The sequence below is a fragment of the Phodopus roborovskii genome, unplaced genomic scaffold (genome assembly GCF_943737965.1).
Source record: "Phodopus roborovskii unplaced genomic scaffold, PHOROB, whole genome shotgun sequence".
In the NCBI taxonomy this organism is placed as follows: Eukaryota; Metazoa; Chordata; class Mammalia; order Rodentia; family Cricetidae; genus Phodopus; species Phodopus roborovskii.
Genome location: NW_026126636.1, coordinates 16,287,549 through 16,311,960, shown reverse-complemented (window position 1 = coordinate 16,311,960; position 24,412 = coordinate 16,287,549). Strand labels below are relative to the sequence as shown.

Genomic DNA, 24,412 nt, shown 5'->3' with positions numbered 1-24,412 from the left:
GAAATAGAGATGAGGGAAAAGTAATAACTAAGGAGATTGGGCAAGGAAGTTTTCTAGAACTCATTGCAGGAAAGGCTGTGTTTACAAGTTCTTAGGAGTGCATGGTAGCTCATGCTGCTCCCTGAATCCATCCTAGGTCATTCATCTTACATATGGACCCTTCCATCCAAGTCTGAGTGACCATGAAAATTTTCCATATATATATCAGATGGCCCCCAAGGACATATCTCTACCCTTGGCCATGGTGTCTATCATACTTCACTTCAGCTGGAACTGGATAGGGCTGGTCATCTCAGACAATGATCAGAGCACCCAATTTCTCTCATATTTGAGAAGAGAGATGGCAAAAAATATGATCTGCTTTGCCTTTGTATATATCATTCCAATGGACATGCAGTTATACAGGTCGAGAGCTGAAGTGTATTATAACCAAATCAAGACATCATCCACAAATGTTGTTATCATTTATGGTGACACAGACAGTACTCTTGCTGTGAGCTTTCAAACATGGAAATCCAGAGGTTTACAGAGAATATGGGTCATCACCCCACAGTGGGATGTGACTACAAGTAAAACAGACTTCATGCTTGACTCATCCCATATGACTCTAGCCTTTGCACACCATCATGGTGATATTTCTGGTTTTAAAAATTTTGTTCAGACTATGAACCCTCTCAAACATACAGATGAATATCTGGCAAGGCTGGAGTGGATGAACTTTAACTGTGAATTCTCCACATCCAAGTGTACGGCACTGAAGAACTATTCATCAAATGCCTCTATGGAGTGGCTAATGGTACAGACTTTTGATATGGCCTTTAGTGATGGCAGTTATAACATATACAATGCTATGTATGCTCTGGCCCATGCACTGCATGATATGGTTCTTCAACAAGCAGAAGCTCAGACAGTGGATAATGGGAAAGGACACCAATCTGGCTGCTTCAAGGTAGTATTTCTTCTATTGGATGATATTTGGTGTCAGCAATGTCATAATTTTAGGAGTCTTCCACAATCAGTGCACTAGTAGAAATGTATCTGAACATTTTTTTTTCTGCTGAGGGAGTAAATCCAAAGTTTGGCAGAAATGTCTAGTGCAAAGCAAATGAAACAGAAGGCACATGTATAAAGGACAATCTGTGATTTTCTTACTGAACATCTGAATACCATCGCCTCTGTTCTTAACTCCAAACAATATCGTTACTTTCTCATGAATATTCTGTGTCATTGTGAGTTCCTTGTATGTTAATCATCAAGTATGTTGTAATCTGTGTAGGATATGATAGTTGTAAGTATTCTCAACTGATTCTTCCCCCTCTGTCAGCTCTCTGGACCACAGTTGGCATGCTGTTAGTAATTTCACAGGCAGTAGTGCTGTGATTCAGTCCACTACATACAAGTGCATTCATGAGCATGACTATAGGTTTCTCAATCTCTATATGTGCATGTTTGTGCTTTTTGATGCATCTCTGTATGTATATGTCTTCATATATATATATATATATATATATATATATATATATATATATATAGAGAGAGAGAGAGAGAGAGAGAGAGAGAGAGAGAGAGAGAGAATCTGTATGTCTTCCTGTGGAATGATAATGAATTTCTTTGTGTCTTTCTTTATCAGTGTTTTTTTTCTGTTTGTTTTTTACTGTGTCAACTTGGTTGTGTATGTGACTGCATGAGCCAATTTGCGCATTTATATGTTTCCACCAATGTGCTTACACATATGTACATCTGTATTGTTGGGTCTGTGTGTGTATATGTGTGTGTTTGTGTGTGTGTGTCTGTCTGTCTTTTGATGTGGACACAAAATTTTCTGCTTATCAATGTCTCTATCTATTGGTGTTTGATCCTGTATAAATTTGTATATGTACATGGCAGGGTACATGTTTTCTGTGTTTCTGTATGTATGTTTGGATGAATATGTCTGTCTGCGTTTGCCCATATATATATATATATATATATATATATATATATATATATATATATATGAATTCCATGGCGTGTGTGTATGAGTGTGCAAGTAAATTTAGAGGTGTATTTTATGTGTATTGCTGGATGAATTGAGGCATTCTCTCTATGTATATTTTCCTCGCTCTCTCATGTGTGACTGTGTGTGTGTGTGTGTGTGTGTGTGTGTAAGTGGTTTGTTATCTATCTAAGGTGTCTGTGAGTATGCCTCTGTGATTAACAATTTACTCTGAGGGAAATAAAGTTCTAGGAGCATAAGGAAAATCTCATTTATCCATTTACTTTCACTGAGATTTATCCACTGGGCACCTTCAAAACTGCTACCTTTAAAATAAAACCGGAAGGTTTTTTTATTTCAAGGAAGGGCACACACACTATAGGATTCTGCCTGTGTTTCAGCTAAATTCATTGCTGAAGAAGACCCACTTCACTAATCCTGTTGGGGACAGAGTAAATATGAACCCGAAAGAAGAACTTCAGGAAGAATATAACATTTTCCAAATTCTGGATTTCCCACATGGTCTAAGATTTAAGGTGAAGATAGGAAAATATAGTGCATATTTTCCACATGGTCAACAGCTCCATGTATATGAAGACATGATAGAGTGGGCCACAGGAAATGGACAGGTAGGTCTGACCAAATTGTACTGATGTGCATCTAGCAGTAACATTGTCAAGTGGGACCAATTGTACTTCATTGTAACTTAATGTAATAAATTGTCATATTATGAACCAATATCAAGCCTACTGTTTTATGCCTCTTGCTTTCTCCTTTTTGATGTGACACTTTATTAATATTTTGAGGACAATCATTTACTAGTAGTTTTCAATAAACATTGAATGTTACTTGTCACATTTTCTAATTCAAATGCCTGGACCAAAAAAAAAAAAAAGCTTTAAAAAAACAAACATTGCTTCATTACCTTCATGTGGAAATATGTTAGAAACCTGTAAAAGGCAGAAAAGCATTGCTATAAATGGAAATTTTAAAAAAGTGAAACAAGAGAACCATCTCTTGAAAGAACACAGATCTAATAATTCTGGAGTAAACATTTCCCACCTGAACTCAACCCACAACAGAAAGATCAGTCTCTGCAACCAAAATGCTTCATTCCAAGGAAGAAATCATGGTTCAACATACGCAGAAGTTAACACTGACATATGACATGAATAAACTGAAGAATAGAATCAAATTATTATCTACAATTGTGCTGAAAGGACTTTTAACAAAGCCCAACCTCCATTCAGATTGAAAAAAAAAACAATAGAAACAAAGCCTGACAGAATAGAAAGAACACACCTTGACATATTAAGGTTTTCTGTGGCACACATATTGAGGGCATAGTAGCACATGGAGAGAAAATTCAATGAATACCCACTAAAGTCACATAGAGCAGGTGAGTGGTGTACATGTCTTTAATTCAATCTCTTTTGTCATAGAAGCTGGAGACTCTATTTATACACAGCCTGAACTACATAGGGAGCTCAAGCAACACAGAGGTCCATATGGAATCCTTAAGTGAAATGAGCAGAAAATGGACAAAGACATGCCTTGTGTCCATTCTTATTCAAACTAGTCCTTAAAATGTTATCAAACTAAAAAATAAATGAAGAAACACAAAAATGAAGGAAAGATATATGGTCTGGACTAGGGAGTTTAATAAATCAAAGCTAAACACTGAGACACTGTTTCAACAACAACAACAACCAACAGCCAAAAAGGAAGCAATGTAGTTCTCAATATTTGGAGAGAACATGAGATGATTCTGTACTTAGCAGATGCTGTTGTTTTGACATAGAACTTAACACAAAACAAAGATTGAAAATTTACCATACAAGAATCACGAACTTTCTAATGCAACATATAGATAGCCATCACTAATTTCATGGTAATCAAAGAAATATATATGTATACATGCATACACGGATTCCTTCAATTAACTTTAAACAATATTTTATTAAGGTTTCTCTTTTATTCCCAGTCTTTGTAAGACTTTGCCCATTGGGAAACACTCCACCTTCCTGCTCACTACACATCAAGTCAGCACTTCATCCCCAAAACAGACACTGATATCTGCCACTTCATCTCTTTGCTCTTCACACACTGTATGTCATGTATTTCAGTAGAGTCTTCTTGGAGTTAATGTGTGTTGTGTGATATTTTAGGAGATATTTCCCTTGATTCAGGTGCCCACTGTTCCTAATTTGCTGTTATGTCCCTGTGATCCAACACTGAACAAACGTAATTGAGGGGAATGGTTGATTTGTCTCAAGGGTTACAGTCAATAAAAGGGCGGTCAGGAATCTGGAGACACCAGCAAAGGCATAGACCCTGAAGGAACACTGACAACTGTCTTCCTCTGTTTGCATTTATCATAAAGTCCTTCTGAGAGACAACAATGCCCATTAAAAATTAATAAAAAGCTTCTCTGTTAGAATGACAGACTAGTCTGAAAAAGAGAAATTTTTATTTAAGCTTCTCTGTGTCTTTTTAAAACTGTACATTTTTTGTAATGTGGTCATGCAGTTGGTTTATATGAAATTACCTCGTTAATATCTAAACATGCTACATAATATGGATCTGAAAGGAGTAGGAGAAACTTCTGATATCGCCATGTATCTAATTTTCCTCAGATGCCATCCTCTGTGTGCAGTGCTGACTGCGGTCCTGGATTCAGAAAATTCCTGCAGGAGGGAATGGCAGTCTGCTGTTTTCAGTGCAGCCCCTGCCCAGAAAATGAAATCTCTAATGAAACAAGTGAGTATGTGAGGCAGTTATAAATGCTTCACATTGATCATCCCACCAAACCTCCACACTGGGAAGCTAAATGTGTCTACAAGGGAACTGACAAACATAATGTATTATTTTCATAAGTTAGACTTTATAGAAAAATGATCAGTAACTATGTCTATGTACAAAAATCCTCATGCCTTGACCCAAGCAATGACTCATTATAAATTCATGGCAGGTGGCATTTTCTGAAAGATACAGTTTTGATAATAAATGTGCAGTGTGAGTGAATTTTACACATGTTCTTTCTTGGTGATTAATCTCCTGTAATATTACATGTAGATTGTATTGAGGTTTTCAATGTTTCCAAATATTTCTAATCATTTTGCACATATGTGTGTATCTACAAAAGTTTATACATAACATGTTGTGCATAGGTGCTCACAAAGAACACAATAGGGCAATGGATCTGATTTACTATATAATGTGGTTGCTGGAAATAACAAATTAGGGATGTTTTAGTGTGAAGTTTTTACATAGGTTTCTATTTAGTGATAGGCTACAGATTCTTCTGAACACATTTGAAATTGCTGTTGGTATTCCAAGGATAATGAAGAACTAAGGCTGTATTTATGATTTTTTTTATTATTTTTGTAGTTCTCAAACATCATTCATCTATCATTTTTACACAAGTACTTATCCCATATAATCCAGATCACTTTTAAATTCATCAAATCTTTGGATACTTTTATATAAATATGAACCTATGAATATATACACACTCATAGAAACTACATATTTAATAGTGATTGTATTTCAATATGTTTGGGCCAAATAATTTGAAATAGAAAATGAATCACATATATGGGCTCAGCAGAAGTCACCGTCTCCATTATGCATGGTGACAGCAGTCATAAAAGTAGAAAACACCATAGGAGGGATTGAATCCATGGGATCTGGAACTTTAAAACACTCAGTAAAACTGTGGTTAATGAATTTAGCATCTGGGAACTCATCCATATAAGTAATTTCTTCATAGCCAACAGAATGCACTAAAAAATATCTGTGCTTCCTGCTGTCATGTCACATGATTGCATCAATGCACCTAACAGACAAATCAAATCTTTGCCATGATTCCCATAGAAATAAAGAGGATTATGAAATGGAAGCATTTGTATGCAGCAAGGTCTTTCAAGGACAGCCTCAACACCAAAATGTATACATTGTAATGTTTCTACTGTACGTGTAATGAAATGTTCTGTCAATAAAAATACTCATGGTTAACTAACGATACAGTTCTCTCTCCCTCAGATGTCGATCAGTGTGTGAAGTGCCCAGAGGACCAGTTTGCCAACAGAGAGCAGAACCAGTGCATTTACAAAGAGGTGACATTTCTCAGCTATGAAGACCCTTTGGGGATGGCTCTTGCCTTATTGTCCTTGTTATTCTCTGCATTCACAGCTCTGGTTCTTGGAGTCTTTGTCAAGCACCATGACACTCCCATTGTGAAGGCCAATAACCGGAAGCTCAGTTACATCCTGCTCATCTCACTCTTCTTTTGTTCCCTCTGCCCCTTGCTCTTCATTGGCCGTCCAAACTCAGCTACATGCATCTTGCAGCAAATCACATTTGGAGTTGTGTTCACTGTGGCTGTTTCCACTGTGTTGGCCAAAACAGTTACTGTGCTTCTGGCCTTCAAAGTCACAGCCCCTGGAAGAAGAATGAGATACTTCCTAATTTCAGGGGCACCTAACTACATCATTGCCATCTGTACTCTCATCCAAGTTATCATCTGTTCAGTCTGGCTGGGAGCTTCTCCTCCCTCTATTAACATTGATGCACACTCTGAGCATGGCCACATCATCATTGTGTGCAGCAAAGGTTCAGTCACTGCCTTCTACTTTGTCCTGGGATACCTGGCCTGCTTGGCTCAGGGGAGCTTCATTTTGGCTTTCTTGTCCAGGAATCTGCCTAACACATTCAATGAATCCAAGTACTTGACATTCAGCATGCTGTTGTTCTGCTGTGTCTGGGTCACTTTCCTCCCTGTGTACCATAGTACCCAGGGTAAGGTCATGGTAGCTGTGGAAATTTTCTCCATCTTGGCCTCCGGTGCTGGCATGCTGGGATGCATTTTCGTTCCCAAGTGCTACATAATTTTGTTAATACCAGCAAGAAAAGTCTCTTCCAACTATCAGAGAAAAATCATCTTCCGGAACTGATGTTTCATTAATTCTAAATGACAAATATATAGTTAATTCATATCCACCAAATATTGAATAGCAAGGCAAGACAAGACCTATCTGTTTAGACTAAATCTCACTGTTATTTCTAATGTTGTTTGTTGCCTAGCAGTATCCTGTTGACTACTGTTCTCTTTTTGTTTGCTATAATTTTTACTCAGTTACTGATTTTGTAAGACTAGTCATTGTTATATAGTGCAGAGTATAAGTATTCTTTTCTTCTTTAAAATAAAAAACAGTCCAAAATATATGCAATTTTCTTCTTAGAATATGTGGGTGAATGATTTATTTTGATGGCAGTTGAGTGTTGAGAGAAAAATACAAGACATTTTTGAGATGGCAAACTTCTGTTTGCAGATAGAATTAAAACTGTATTTTTTGTAGGGGAAAGGGATAAAGATATTGGTGCATACTTGGCATTAGAAGAGTAGAAAATAGAGGATGAGAAAGATGTTTTGCTAAACAGAAGAATATTACAGAAGCTGGATTGATGACTCATCACTTAATATCATGTGCGGTACATGCAAGGGACATTAGTCAATATCCATTTTCAAAATTCTCCTCAGAACCACCTACAGCAATATATCCAAAGGATTAAATGGCCTCTTCTAAGCTTTGTGGTTAACTGGACTCACATGTGCACATGTGCACGTGCACACACACACACACACACACACACACACACACACACACCTAAAATTATATACATTTTTAAACATAGGAAAATATAAAAACCCATGATATTGGTTCAGCTTCTCAATGTGCTCTTACGATATCAGAATTAGAAATAATCTACAGATAAAGAATGGGATATGAGAAGAGATGACTGGGTCTCTGTTAATGCATTTAACATAAGCATCTTTAACTTTCATTGTAGCATAGGAGACACAGAAAAGGAACTGATAAGGGAAGATTTGTTGAATTGATGTCTCAGAGAATGTCTGGATTTTTTGAGACACTGACCATCAAAATTCTCCACATCTGTCACATTTCTATTAAACAAAAACCTGGCTCTTAATAGCACAAGCATGTTGTTCAACTGGGTTCTTCACAGCATTGTTTGTAATAGCCAGAACCTGAAAGCACCTAGTTGCCCCCAACCGAAGAATGGATAAAGAAAATGTGGTGCATTTACACAATAGAGTACTATTCAGAGGGGTTAAAAGGACATCTGGACATCTGGACATTTGTAGGCAAAGGGATGCAACTAGAAGAAACCATCCTGAGTGAAGCAACTCACACGCAGAAAGAAAAACAAGGTATGTTTTAATATGTTCATACTGGACAAGGACAAGAAATTACCAATCTTTAATCTACAACTCTAGAGAAGCTAAGAAACATAGAGAACCCTAAGAGAAACATACATGGTCTCCCAGAGAAGGGGAAAGAGACAAGTTCTACTGGCAAGTTGGGAATGGGGAGAGGTAGGAGAAAGTGGAGGGGTGAAGATGAAGGGGAAGAACATAAGGGATCAGGAGATCGAGTCAGGGGAAGAAAAGACAGGGGAAGCAAGAAAAGATATAGTTTAATAGAGGGAGCCATTATAGATATAAAGAGGAATCTGTCACTAGGGAAACGTCCAGGGATCCTCAGGTATGGCTCCAACTAAGAATCTAAGGCGCAGTGGAGAGGCTACCTCAAATACCCTTCCCCTATAATGACATGTATGACTATTTTAAATGTCATCCTAGACCCTTCATCAAATAGCTGAAGGAAGCCGAAGCAGAGAATCCACATCTAAGCACTAAGCTGGACTCCTGGAATCAAACACCTTATACTGTTTGAATTGTATCTTGTAATTTTTGCTTTGTCTTTTCCTCCATTTCTTGAATTTTTTGTTTCTTTTTTCTTACATTTTTTTTTGAGGTATTTCTTCACGGTGACATTTATTCATAAACCCAAAACCCAGTTACTCTGGTGGCCTTCAGGATGCTCTCATCCAGGTTGACCAGAAGGTTACAACAATGTATAGAGGTAGGTTAACAGGACAGCATTTGCTGATCATGTGCTTCTCAAATTTATCAAGTATGTAACAAACAAGAAAATAAGAGTGGGAGGGGCACAACAAATGTCAAAGTGTAGTCTTTTGTAGGAAGGACAAATCAAATCAAAGAGCAATGCACACATCACCAATCATTGTAGACAAGGCTGCGCCATGGTGACAGACGTCCTGCTGGGTGCAGACAGCTACAAATAAAATCATGAAGTCAGGGATTCTCATTCCCTTCAACTACTTAATGCTCCACACAGGACCTTTAGGATTCAATCTAAAATGGCATGTTTTCAGACCCTCCTGTCAGATAAAACAGCTTTCTCTTGAAGAGGAGAGACCTAAAGGTCTTTATTCTACTCAAGTTCTCTATTAGGTCAGAAGCAGTTCCAACACTGTATGCAGAGTTGGTTTGTGCCACAGGAAAGCAAGACTGGTTGAGAACTACTTGGATGAGTGATTACACTGACCTAACATCTCTTGCTCACATTCAAATATTTCTCTACTGGAAGTCAATTCTGGATTCCTAAACATTTCTCTGAGTCAGTTTCCCTCATCTGCCCACTCCCCACTGGATTAATACCATCCCATTTGAGATCCATCAGGTGCAGACCTGAGGTAGATGACTTTGCCAATAGTTAAGTAGAAAAAAAATCTATATAACCCAATCAGTGTGGTGAGGGGTAGTGTCCTGTGACCCTGGCCTACACGAAAGAAGAGAAAGCCCTGTAGTGTCAGAAGGCCCCAAACCTATTTAATGTGCACAGGTGATATCAGCCTTCATTACAGCCCCAGACTGTCAGGAGAGAGATGTTCTAAATAAATATATTTTGGCACTGATGTTTGTGAGTGAGTGAGTGAGTGTGTGTGTGTATGTGTGTGTGTGTGTGTGTGTGTGCATACACATGTACATTATTATTTCTTAAACAACAGGAAAAACACTGCTCTCTCTCTCTCTGTGTGTGTGTGTGTGTCTTACATTTTATTAAAAGGATTTTTTCATTTCCTCTTTTAGGGTCTGAAACAGGGGCCTATACTCACCTCTTTCCTGAGTGGGGGGAGAACTCTTGAAAATGTTCTTTAACATAACAAGTGACATTAGCGATAGAGCTGTGATTGAGCTTTGAAAATCAACATCTTCAAAGGATAAAAATAAAAATCAACACCCACTCTTATTTGAAAACCTGAAATTCAACTGTCACATGTTTCATTATTCAGAATATTGTAAGCTGGGCATCATTGTTCTTCCTTCAGGAATATATTGCACTACATCACAATGGTATGTCAATTGTAGTTTAGCCAGAATAAACTCATTTAATCAATAAATGGGACCCCCTGAAACTGAAAAGCTTCTGTAAGACAAAGGACACTGTCAATAAAACAAAAACAAATAAACAAAAATCAAACAAACAGACAAGCAACTCTTTGGGATCTCCTGGTCTGGTGGCTACAGGCACATCAATTCACTCCCAGTGGATAAACCAGTCCAGAGTCTGCTGACACCATGTACTGGTCCCCACTCAGGGAAGAGGTGAGCATGGGCCCCTGTCTCAGATACAACCTCCACTTGCCTTCTTTAGTATCTGCTAGCTTGGCAACTGCAGGAAGTCAACTTGCTTCCAGCAGATCAAGCCATCCAGAGTCTGCTGACATCTAGGTGCTAGTGCCTCCTAAACCTAGTGGGAGAGGGAGTCTCTCAAACCTGTCTGCACCCATGGACAGACCCATCAGAGGACTGGACCTGATTGCACACACCAGAAGAAACCCATTCCAACTGGAGAGGAAGAGACCCCACCTGCAACCACTGGAAGAAGGGATGGGAAGATGACAATATAAGAACATATCCAACAACAGAAAAACTAATAAGATGCCACCAGAGTAAAGGGAATATACACCAGGAAGATGTGAACATCCCAATACAGATGAAGCAGAAGAAAATGACCAAAAAAACAAAAACAAAAACAAAAGAAAACAACTTTATAAGATGACAGATTACAGAGACCCTACAGAGGAAATGAGAAAATACTTTAAATAAATTAAAAAAAAAAACAAACAAAACTTTGCAAGAAATAATTAAAACAGTGCAAGATTTGAAAGATGAAGTAAAGACAATGAAACATACACAGCCACTTAACCTAGAGGCAGGGTGGCTTAGTCCATACTCCAAATGATGTGAGAGATGTAGATAACTCCTACAGGAAGGCATTACCCTACAAGTGGAGTTGGGGGGGAATGGGATGGGAGGGGTATTGCGGTAAATAAGGATCAGGATAAACAAATAGGCCGAATAGATGTTTATTCAGGGAGAAATAACGTACAACCTAGACAGATGAACACCAGGAAATTCAACCCGATCCTCTCCTTCCGAGTCACGCCAGAAAGAGAGAACGCCTTCCTGGCCCCCTCCGACCTCCTTCCTCAGGTCACCTCCGCCCATCGCTCCACCCCCCAATGGGCGTGGTCAGTGCTACAGAAGGACTACCTCACTACAGAGGGGGTCAGGGTATATTGGAGGATGGAAGAGAGGGATGGAGAGGGAAATGGGATTGATATATAAACTAAGAAAAAAATATACACAGCCGCCTGCTGCTCCATTGCTCTGGTTGAGCATGGGGCCAGAGTGCAGGTCAAACAACCCCTCCACCTCCGGTGAAATTCCTGGATCTGTTTTCTTTCTTTTTTTAATTTTATTTTATTTAATTTTATATAACAAAGTCCAATTAAATGAAAACAAACATTTATACACAATATTTGGGAATTTGGGCGTCATTCTTTCCAAACTACTTCCTGCTGGTAAGGGGCGCTGTCTTGGGGGGATTCGAAGAAGATTCAGATATCCTGGCTGTAGTCTGTAGGGCTGTTTTGTCCAGCTGTTTTGAATGTAGGATTAGCTTGTACTCTGTTTCAGGCAGTCTGGCGTATTCAAACCACATTAGTCTGGAAGGAATCCACATCTTTTCATTTTCTGTGGAAACAAAAATAGAAATCCTTTTCCCCAGTAACTTGTCCTTCAACTTAAATTTTGAAGTCAAAGCATTTTTTTAATTTAATTTATTATTTTACATGTCGATCCCAGTTCCCTCTCCCTCCCTCCCTCCCTCCCCCCCCAGCCCTCCCTCCCTCCTTCCCTCCCTTTTACCCTCTCTGCCCTCTCACATGCACTCTAAACACCCTCCCCTCCCATCCCCCCACCCCAATTCCATATGTAGGGGAATGCCATCCAGTTGGGGTCATGTAGATCTGACAGGTCCTGTGAAGTAGGGACTAGGGCTTCTCTCCTGTCTCTAGATTAAGGCAGTTATCCCTCCATGGGGGATATGTTCGCAAAGTTCTTTTGTGCACCAGGGATACATCCTGGCTCCACTGTCTGAGGTCTCTTAGACTGCTCAGTCCTTCTGTCTGAGACCCATATTCAAGGGGGCCTGAGTCAGTCCCATGCTGGTTTCCCAGCTATCAGTCTAGTGGCCGTTAGCTCCTCCTTGTTCAGGTAAGCTGTCTCTATGTGCTTCTGCCGCGTGGTCTTGTCCTCTCCATCTGCTTCTAGGTTCTAGTTCGACTCAGTGTTTATGTATGGGTGTTTGCTCCTATTTTCAACAGGCATTAGTTGAGGGCTCCATGGAGAAGTTAGTTGTTGATCTCACTCTCCGGGAAGGGCATTTATGATAGCCTTTCCACGGAAGCTGAGATTGTTAGTTGGGAGCAGTCTTGTAGTACTCCCTTGTAGTACCTTTCTTTGTGTTCAATTTTATCTTCAAACCAATATTGGCTCCCTCTTTTATGTTCTCTCTCTCTGTCTCTGTCTCTCTCTCTCTCTTTCCTATCTTCTATTCCTAACCAGTCTCAATCTTCCTGGTCGCACAGGTTTTCCTTTCCTCCCCCTCGTTTTCTCCTACTTCTCTCTCCATTCGCTGTCCTCCCCCACTTCACCTGAGCTCTGGGGGACTTGTCCCTTCCCAGTTCTGTGAGGGACTTTATATGAATCTCTTAGAATACACCTTGTATCCTAGTTCGTCTGGTGCTGTGAATTATAGGCTGGTGATCATTTGATCTAGGTCTAAAATCCATATATGAGTGAGTACATACTGTGTTCCTCTTTTTGTGACTGGATTACCTCATTCAGGATGGTTTCTTCAAGTGCCATCCACTTGCCTGTGAATTTCAAGATACCATTATTTTTTTCTGCAGAGTAGTATTCCATTGTGAAGATGCGCCACATCTTCAATTGAGGGGCATCTAGGTTGCTTCCAGGTTCTTGCTATTACAAATAGTGCTGCTATGAACATAGTTGAACAGATGTCTTTGTTGCATGGATGTGGATCATTTGGGTATATGCCTAAGAGGGGGATTGCCGGGTCCTGTGGTAAACTAATTCCCATTTTCCTGAGGAACTGCCATACTGATCTCCAAAATGGCTGTATGAGTTTGCACTCCCACCAGCAGTGGAGGAGTGTTCCACTTTCTCCATATCCTCTCCAGCATGACCTGTCGTTGGTGTTTCCAATTTTAGTCATTCTGGCAGGAGTAATATAGTATCTCAGAGTTATTTTGATTTGCATTTACCTGATGACTAAGGATGTTAAGCACTTTAAGTGTCTTTCAGCCATTTTGGATTCCTCTATTGAGAATTCTCTATTCAGTTCTGTACCACACATTTTGTTATTCTTATTTGGTGTTTAAGTGACAAGTTTCTTGAGTTCTTTGTATATATTTTGGAGATCAGTCCCTGTCAGATGTGGGGTTGGAGATGATCTTTTCCCAGTATGTGGACTGTTGTTTGGTCTTGTTGGTTGGTTGTTTTTTTTTTTTTTTTTTTTTTTTTCGATGACTCCTTGTATTTCATTAAGGGTTATAGGTCTATTTACATTGCTTATCTGCTCTAGATTTAATTTTGGTAAGTGATAGCTATCCAAAAATTTGTTCATTTTCTTTGATTTTTTTGAATTTTGTAGAGGACAGGTTTTCAAAATGTGACCTGGAAATTCTCTGTATTCCCTCAGTGTTCATTGTTGTGTTCCCCTATTCATTTCTGATTTTGTTGATTTGCATGTTCTCTCTTTGCTTTTTGGTTAGCTTGGGTAAAGTTTTTTTCTGTATTGTTGATTTTCTTGAAAAACTCACTCTTTGTTACATTGATTCTTTGCATTGTTTTCCTAGTTTCTACTTTATTGATTTCAGCACTCAAATTGATTATTTCCTGGCATCTACTACTCTAGAGTGAGTTTGCTTCCTCTTGTTCTAAGGCTTTTAGTTATGCTATTAATTCTCCAATGTGACTATCCTCTGTTGCATTCCTATGGGCACTTAGTGCAATGAACTTTCCTTATAGTACTGCTTTCAAAGTGTCCCATAAGTGCAGGCATGATGTGTCTTCATTCTCGTTGTATTCTAGGAAATCTGTAATTTCATTCTTTATTTCTTCCTTTACCCAAGAATGGTGAAATTGCACATTGATAAGTTTCCATGAGTTTTTAGGGTTTCTACAATTTATGCTGTTGTTGAATTCCTACTTTAAAGAATGTTGGTCTGATAAGATAGAGGGAGTATTCCCTTTTTGTTTGTTGTTTGTTTGTTTTTGTTTTTGCTGTTGTTACTGTTGTTTGTTTTTTGTATCTGTTGAGGGTTTTTATGTTGCTTAGTATGTGGTCCATTTTAAAGAAAGTTTCACAAGATTATGCAGACTCACCCGATTATCTTGAATTATTGGGTACAACAAACAGTACACAATAAGGACTGAAGTGGCAGGGGTGTGTGGTGATATATTATTTTTGGTTTATTAAAGCTTGCCTGAGGATTCAGAAAGCAAAGCCGCCTGAAACAGAGTACAAGCTAATCCTACATTCAAAACAGCTGGACAAAACAGCCCTACAGACTACAGCCAGGATATCTGAATCTTCTTCGAATCCCCCCAAGACAGCGCCCCTTACCAGCAGGAAGTAGCTTGGAAAGAACGACGCCCAAATTCCCAAATATTGTGTATAAATGTTTGTTTTCATTTAATTGGACTTTGTTATATAAAATTAAATAAAATAAAAAAATTCGAAAGGAAAAAAAATAAAGAAAGTTTCACATAGGGCTGAGAAGAAGATATGTTCTTTTGTGTTTGGATGGAATGTTCTATAGATGTCTGTTAAACCCAATTGGGACATAAGTTCTGTTACTTCTTTTATTTCTTTTTTAAGTTTTTTAAGTGTCTAGTGTTGACAGTGTGGTGTTGAAGTCTCCTACTATGAATGTGTGAGGCTTTTTTTTTATTTACAAATATGTGTACCTTTGTATTTGGGGCATAGATGTTCAGAATTGCCACTTTGTACTGACAGATTTCTCCTGTGATGAATATGAAATTACCTTCTTCATCTCTTTTGATTGATTTTGGTTTGAAGTCTTACTTGTTAGATATTAGTAATGCTACACCTGCTTGCTTCTCGGGTCCTTTTGATTGGGAGATCTTTTCCCAACCCTTTACCCTGAGGTAATGTCTGATATGTTTTTCTTGTATGCAGCAGAAGGATGTATTCTGTCTTCATATCTTTTTATAGGTGAGTTAAGAACAAAAATGTTGGTGGAAAGTAAGACCCATTGAATGTTAAATCTCTTTTGTTTTAGATTTGTTGTTGGCAGTGGTGTTGTGCATATATTTGCCCTGCTTTTTCTTTTGGGCTCTGGTAAAGTGCCGTAATCTATTGCCTATATCTTTGTGAGTGTAGTTAACTTCCTTGGGTTGGAGTTTTCCTTTGAGAACTTTCTGTTGGGCTGGATTTGTGAATATGTATTGTGAAGATCCAGCTTTATCAAAGAATATCTTATTTTCTCTATTTCTGTTGTGATTGAGAGTTTTGCTAGGTATAGTATCCTGGGCTGGCATCTGTGGACCATCTGGCCTTGAGAGTTTCTATAGAGAAGTCAGGTATAATTTTGATGGCTCTGCCTTTATATATTACCTGGCTTTTTTCTTTGCTGCCATTAATATTCTTTCTTTATTCTGTATGTTAGGTGTTTTGATTATTATGTGGCTGGGGGACATTTTTGTCCAGTAAATTTAGTGTTTTTTATACTTGTACTTTCATAGGCATGCCCTTCTTCTGATTGGGAAAGTTTTCTTTCTTTTTTTTTTTTCTTTTTTTAATTTATTTATTTTATATAACCAAGTCCATTTAAATGAAAACAAACATTTATAGACAATCTTTGGGAATTTGGGCGTCGTTCTTTCCAAACTGCTTCCTGCTGGTAAGGGGCGCTGTCATGGGGGATTCTAAGAAGATTCAGAAATCCTGGCTGTAGTCTGTAAGGCTGCTTTGTCCAGCTGTTTTGAATATAGGATCACCTGGGACTCTGTTTCAGGCAGTCTGGCTTGATCAAACCACATTAGTCTGGAAGGAATCCACATATTTTCATTTTCTGTGGAAACAAAAATAGAAATCCTTTTCCCGACTGGAAAAGTTTTCTTCAATGATTTTGTTGAATATGTTTTCTGCACCATTGAGCTGGGCTTCTTTGCCTTCTTCTATGCCTATTAGTCTTAGGTTTGGCCTTTTCATGGTGTCCCATATTTCCTGGATGTTTTGTGTTAAGGATTTGTTGAATATAAGATTTCCTTTGGTCAATGAATCTATTTCCTCTTGTTTATCTTCAGCACCTGAGATTCTCTCTTTGATATCTTTTATTCTGTTGGTTATGCTTGCAACTGTAGTTCCCAATTATTTACCCTGTTTTTCTCTTTTCTGCATTCCACCAGTTTGTGTTTTCTTTATTGTCTCTATTTCAGTTTCCAGGTCTTGAAATCTTTGAATTGTTTCCTTCACTTGTTTTATTGTTTTTTTTTTCTTGGCTTTCCTTTCTTTCTTTAACACAGTTGTTCCTTTATTGCCTTTTTTCTTTGTTTTTTTCCCCTTTATTTCTACGAATTTTTGTTTGCTTTTTTCTTCCATTTTTTAAGGGATTTTCTCATATCATCTTTGAGGGCCTCTGTTGGTTTTATGATGTTATATTTTAAGGCACTGTCTTCTGCTTCATCTGCTTTGGTGTGTTCAGGTCTAGTTGGTGTAGAGTCCCTAGATTCTGGTGGTGACATGCTTGTCTTTCTATTATTGGGTGTTTTCTTGTATTGCATTCTTCCCATTGCTTTTACCAGTGGGTGCAGGTGGAGTCTCTCTCTATCCAGCTCTCCCAGTTGGTGTTGTTGTTTCAGAAGCACCATTTCTATAGCTCTGGAAGATCTGAGGTTTCTTGGAGGCCTCTGCTCAGGCAGGGGCAGTGGATGGTGTCTGAACATCAGCTGAGTGAAACCTCAAGGTGGTCCCAGGTGGATAGTCTGTTCCAATGTGCTCAGAGCAGACCCAGGAATGGAGGTGGAGTTGGATGCCCACCGTGTTCCAATGCTCACTTCAAGCAATGGGTCAAGCAGGAGAACAGGTGAAGGAAAGGCAGGCTCTGGGTGGTTTATAGAGCACAGTACCAGGACTGTACTATCCATACCAAGGGTATAGGAGGGAGTGAGATGTGGAGCTAACCCAGGAAGTTCCCAGGGAAGGATGTGGGTGGTATTCAGCCTGAACTGGTCCCAGACTCACATCCTGCAGAGGCAGGTGATGGGGTCCAAAGATCAGGGGAGTTTGGCCTCAAGGTGGTCCCTTGTGGATAGGTGTGGGTCCAGTGTGCTCAGAGCAGACCCAGGAAGTATCATGGATGTTGTTTGACCCACACTCTGGCTGAATGCTCACTTGAAGCAGTGGGGCCAGCAAGACAAAGGGTGAGGAGAAGAGAAGCTCTGGGTGGTGTATGGAGCTGAGTACCAAGATTGTACTATCCAGGGAAAGGTTTAGGCTAGAGCGAGATGTGGAACTAACCCACGAAATTCCCAGGGAATGATAGGAGTTGGAGGGAGGGGTTAGGCAAGAACTGGTCCCAGACTCACCTCCAGCAGAGGACCAGCGATGGGATCCAAAAATAAGGTTAGTGCAGCCTCAAAGTGGTCCCAAGTGGATAGACAGGTTCACTGTGCTCAGAGCAGACCCACAAACTTCCATGGAGGTGGAGGGTCATGCACACGTGATCTGTCCCATTGCTCACATCAAGCAGGGGACCAGCAGGACAAAAGGTTCTCTATCATCTTCTATGTTATACAATTCTTATGCCTAGTATGCTTCAGGAACCGTTTCCCTTTCCCCCATAAGGGAGAATATTATTTTAACCCTGTCTACAAACAACAATTCCCTGGGTCAAAAATATCTTCTATTTTTTATCTCAGCATTCAAATGCCACTGGAATCATTCATTCACTCTGATTTTAAACAAGAAAATTGCATTGTATTTTGGATTATTTTTTTATTTTAGAGAAGAAAAGAATAATTACACTCTGCACTTCTGAACTATGACTAGTCTTACAAAATCAGTAACTGATAGAACAATAGTCAACAGGATACTGATAAGCAACAGAAAACATAACAGGTAACTGTGAGAGTTAGTATAAAAGAGGCACGTCTAAAAGACATAGGTCTTGCTTTGCTACTCAATATTTGGTGGATATGAGTTAAATATAAATTTGTCAGTTAAAATTAATGAAGTATCAGTTCCGGAAGATGGTTTTGCACTGATGGTTTGTAGAGATTTTTCTTGCTGATGTGAACAAAATTATGTAGCACTTGGGAACAAAGATGCATCCCAGCATCCCAGCACCGGAGGCCAAGATGGAGAAAATTTCCACAGCTACCATGACCTTACCCTGGGTACTATGGTACACAGGGAGGAAAGTGACCCAGACACAGCAGAACAACAGCATGCTGAACGTCAAGTACTTGGATTCATTGAATGTGTTAGGCAGATTCCTGGACAAGAAAGCCAAAATGAAGCTCCCCTGAGCCAAGCAGGCCAGGTATCCCAGGACAAAGTAGAAGGCAGTGACTGAACCTTTGCTGCACACAATGATGATGTGGCCATGCTCAGAGTGTGCATCAATGTTAATAGAGGGAGGAGAAGCTCCCAGCCAGACTGAACAGATGATAACTTGGATGAGAGTACAGATGGCAATGATGTAGTTAGATGCCCCTGAAATTAGGAAGTATCTCATTCTTCTTCCAGGGGCTGTGACTTTGAAGGCCAGAAGCACAGTAACTGTTTTGGCCAACACAGTGGAAACAGCCACAGTGAACACAACTCCAAATGTGATTTGCTGCAAGATGCATGTAGCTGAGTTTGGACGGCCAATGAAGAGCAAGGGGCAGAGGGAACAAAAGAAGAGTGAGATGAGCAGGATGTAACTGAGCTTCCGGTTATTGGCCTTCACAATGGGAGTGTCATGGTGCTTGACAAAGACTCCAAGAACCAGAGCTGTGAATGCAGAGAATAACAAGGACATTAAGGCAAGAGCCATCCCCAAAGGGTCTTCATAGCTGAGAAATGTCACCTCTTTGTAAATGCACTGGTTCTGCTCTCTGTTGGCAAACTGGTCCTCTGGGCACTTCACACACTGATCGACATCTGAGGGAGAGAGAACTGTATCGTTAGTTAACCATGAGTATTTTTATTGACAGAACATTTCATTACACGTACAGTAGAAACATTACAATGTATACATTTTGGTGTTGAGGCTGTCCTTGAAAGACCTTGCTGCACACAAATGCTTCCATTTCATAATCCTCTTTGTCTCTATGGGAAACATGGCAAAGATTTGATTTGTCTGTTAGGTGCATTGATGCAATCATGTGACATGACAGCAGGAAGCACAGATATTTTTTAGTGCATTCTGCTGGCTATGAAGAAATTACTTATATGGATGAGTTCCCAGATGCTAAATTCATTAACCACAGTTTTACTGAGTGTTTTAAAAATCCAAGACCCCATGGATTCAATGCTTCCTGAGGTATTTGCTACTTTTGTGAATGCTCTCCCCATGCAGTATGGAGACTGTGCCTTCCACTGGGACCGTACCTCTGATCCATTTTCTATGTCAAATTATGTGGCTCAAGCATGTTGAAATAAAATCACTTCAAATGAAATAAGAGGTTTCTATGAGTGTGTATATATTCATAGGTTTCCATTTATATAAAGGTATCAAAAGATTTAATGAATTTAAAAGTGATTTGAATTATATGGGGTAAGTAGGTAGGTGAAATAATAGATGAATGATGTTTGAGAATTACAAAAATAAAAATTATCATAAATACAGTCTTATTTATGATACAGAAATACAGTCCTGCCTTTCCTGGAAGTAACAACAGCAAACTCCAAATCATGTTCCTAAGAAGCTGTAGTTTATCACTGAAAATAAAAACCTATGTAAAAACTTAGCACTAACGCACCCCTACAACTTTATTCTGCTCCATTTGGGAACAGCAACATCTTCTTTCTTCTCTAATTTCCATTTATATGAGAACCAGAGTCTGCATACGTAGTCCAACGTGAATTAGATACTGATAAACAACATGGAAACTATAACACAAGAGCTTTTAAGACAGCATGTAAAAACAGAGTGTTGTGTTGATTAATAGTACCCTATATATAATTCGTGATAACCATGATATTAAGTGTAGTAAACCATATTGTAATTCCTCTGAATCACTGGACAATTGCAGACAGTAATACCAGGCTTCCGATATTTTAAAGAACAATGTTTTCATTCATTTTTTATTTAATTAATTTTTTAATTATCTGAGAATTTTGTGGAACTCTAAGAGAATGTACTGCTGTGCCAGAAGAACTGAACTCAGTTCTCATCATAATAACAAGTGTCTCACAAATGTGTGAAACTAAATACAGAGGCATTGGATGGGTCTTTTCAGCAATGTCCCATATGTGCCCATAACCACTAACCTCACACATATACGTAATGAAAGTAATAATAAAGATATTTTGCTAATTTTTAATAAATAATCATTATTTGTATGCATTTTACATATAAAACAGTTAACTATAGTTGATTTAATTACTTTGGAATATATTTTGGTGAGATGCATGGAGTTCCTACTACTACATGTGTCCTGAGAGTAAGCTAAGGTCATCAATGTTAGTGGCAAGTGATTTCACAGCTCATGCATGTCACTGGACATAAATATCACTAAGGACTTTAATTTCATTATATAGCATAACAGGCAGAAGTAGTGAAACACCATTACCCTACCATTTGTGTTATGTCAATCCTAAGTAGATAATCACTTGATTAATAGGGCTGTGTATTGGATAATATTGTTTGAATAATTGTGGCTAATTTTGTGACATTATTACAAAGTGATGTGTATAAAAATATTTAATATATTTTCCATATTATGTGTCAATACTTATCCCCACTTTCCTAAACTTCCTAATAAACTGAAACTCTAATAAAAGTTCTCTGGATATTGTTTGTCATCTTCTGTGTCTTCTTGGCAGTTCCTGAAAACTGAACAAGTAATAATTTTCTGTCTTAATTAATCACAAAGAGGACTTGATTTGATCACCAGCAACCACATTATATAGTAAATCATATCCATTGCACCTATGCACATACATGGTATATATAAACTTTTGTAGGTACACACATATGGGCAAAAAGATTAGAAATGTTTGGAAACATTCAAAAGTTGCTTTCATTATTAACTGTGTGCTGTATATAAAAATACTGATTATAAGACTCCTAATATTTTCTATGTCATGTGTCAACATTTCCCTAGAAATTAAATCACAGTGATCCTTTGAGATAGATTGCCTTGATATTGCTAGGAGTCTTCCATGTCATACTTAAGAGTTTCTGACAATTTTACAAGGAATTATTTCTGGACTTTATTATCCTACAAATGAATTGCATTTTGTTCCTACCACCCATATAGCAGGATTCAGTGGATCTGATGCCCTATTTAGTTATGCATTGATTCCTGCACATATGTGGTACCTAAAATTTTTGTAGGAACTAATTCACATATGCAAATAGAATAAATAAATATTATTGAAGATTTATGACTGGAATCTTATCTACATGCAGTTTTAGAGAAGATTAATTAATACAAAATACCTTAAGTAGTATTCCCTCACACTGCAGTTTGATAATCAAAACGGTTTCTCTGAGAAAATGCCACCTGCAATGAATTTTAATGAGTCAAACATGTATGTAATGGTATAAGGAGTTATTTAAAGGGACATTGTTAATGATAATGTTCCTATAAAAACTAATTTAAGAAAGTAATATATTTTATTTAGGCAGTGGCTGTTCATTATCCCAGTGTGAGTGGAAGAGAATGATCAATGAGAAGGATTTTTCTCAGGAAAAACACTGACTTGTCTCATTAGAAATTTCATTTTCTGGGCAGGGACTGCAATCAAAACAGCAGGCTGCCATTCCCTCCTGCCGGAATTTTCTGGATCCAGAACCACAATCAGCACTGCACACAGAGGACGGCATCTGAGGAAAGTAAGACACATGATGAAACCCTGAATTATACCCACTCCTTGCAACTAAATTGTATTAGCATGTTGAAAAATCAATTAGCTTATTTTGTATATACAAAAGGAGTGACCACATTGCACATGGTGTTTTATATAATGCCAAAACATATGAATGCAGGGAAACAGCTGATTCTAGAGATATGAGAAGAACAATTGGTTGTTTGTTGAACAAACACTACAGAAATTTCGAATGTGTTTTCTCCTTAATTTTTGTAAACTTGTCACAAAATACATTAAAATTAGAGGAAAACATAACTAAAAAAAATCTCTCCATTCTACTAGGCTATTGTCATGTCTGTAATATTATATTAGTGCTATATCTATAACTCTTATAATTATATTTACTAAAAGATATGATGACAGATATGACATTAACAACATAATCATAAATTAAAAATAATTATACTATTAATGTTATATCTGTCATCTATGACCTTTTAGTTTTTGGTATTAGATATAGGCGTGCCAAGCCCACCCTGGGCTGTGATATCCCTAGGCAGGGCTATCTGAGAAATCCAGCAGAACAAGCCAGTGTTCCTCAAGGGCCTAAGCTTCAGTTCTGTCTCTATATTCCTGCCTTGTCTTCCCTTGACTGTAACCCATGAGCCAAATTAGCCCTCCTCCTCAATTTGCATATGGTCAATATTTAATTACAGCAACAACATAGTAAGCTAGGACTAATGAACATGTGAAATGGGAAATATTTCCCTAAATCTCAGATAGCAAACATTAACTCCAATAAAATAGCACTGCAAACCATGACAGAGTGTTAATAGGAAAACAAATATATTGGGAGAACTTCATGCATTTGTTATGAGGAAGTGCTGAGTTTACGTGTATTGAACTGGATGGTGGAGTGTTTGCTGAGTCAAAGTGCTCTGCAAAGACTGCTATTTAAATACTGGGGGAACCTGAATAAAAGTTATATTGCCTAAAAGAGGATTTCTTACACCTTAAAATAAAGAAAGCTTTGGGGTGTGTGTGTGAGAGAGAGAGGGGGGGATCTATATGCTACTTCAGAATGTTCCTGATTGTTGTATGCTCATTTTGCATCCTTTGTTCAGGATTGAGTTCTGTGTCAAAGCCAGTGTCTTCTATGCATGTAATTTTTCATGTTCTCCACAATATGCTTAAGGACAAATATTCTCTTTTTTTGTGACTTACTTGGAACAGGGTCTCACAAAGTAGTATTTGTTTACCTCAACTCCCTATATAGACAAGGCTTTCTTGGACTCTACAGAGGTCTGTCTCTGTGCCTCCTGAATGCTGGGATTAAAGGTGCATGCTGTCAGTGGGCACATTTCTTCTCAAGGTATTTCATGTTTACTATTTCTATTTGTGCTTTTTAAAACAGTAAAGACAATTTTCAAGAAGAGTGGAAAAATGTATATCCTTGTCCAATTTCTGCTTAATTCCTTTAGGGAAGAGTCTCTACAAGCAATCCTAGCTGGCTTTCACTAACTATTTAGGCCACCATGGCCATAAACAGATTTGTCTGCCTCTTCCTACCAATAGTTTGGAGTAAAGGTGTGCACCACCATACACACCTGACCTCACTTACAATTTTAATTTTCTTTGAGTTTGTCATTATGTAATACAGTATTGTCAATAGACTTGCCATAGAAAAACCTTTTTAATGTGATAGGGCTGGAAAAGTTTTATTAATTAATAAAAAGAAAACTTTATTAAGTCAAGATGTATTTCTTCTATTGTGTTAGATTTCTGTTTGTTTACATTTTAACTCTTAATGGACACTAAACCTTCTTTAGGAGCCCTTTGGGCATGTAGTTGGATATCCATATAATTCTGTCCATGAGCTTCTTTATCTGTCACTATTACTTAACTGTTCTGTATATGTTGAATCATCCTTGTATCCTTGGAATGTAGTCATCTTTGGCACAGTGTTAAGTCTTCTTGTTGTGTTGTTGAGTTATATTAGCCAGTGTTTAGCTGAGAATTTTTTCATCCACATCCATCAATGTGTTTAGTCTTTAATTTTCTTTATCATGTTTCATTTCTTTACAGTTCTTCCCCCCCATACTTACAGAAGGGATCTCTTCAT

At 38.3% G+C, this 24,412-nt stretch overlaps 2 protein-coding genes across 2 annotated transcripts in view; both read right to left on the bottom strand.

The window, feature by feature from the left end:
• LOC127238813 (zinc finger protein OZF-like) overlaps positions 1-24,412 on the bottom strand; it is a 300,203-nt gene that overhangs the window by 236,334 nt on the left and 39,457 nt on the right. The gene's annotated exons all lie outside the window — the stretch shown is intronic.
• LOC127238806 (vomeronasal type-2 receptor 116) overlaps positions 1-24,412 on the bottom strand; it is a 74,013-nt gene that overhangs the window by 38,844 nt on the left and 10,757 nt on the right. The window contains exons 5-6 of the mRNA XM_051207546.1: positions 22,183-22,306; positions 18,564-19,413 (exon numbers count right to left, since the gene is read on the bottom strand). Of these exons, the coding sequence (XP_051063503.1) occupies positions 18,564-19,413; positions 22,183-22,306 (974 nt within the window). The remainder of the gene's footprint in view (positions 1-18,563; positions 19,414-22,182; positions 22,307-24,412) is intronic.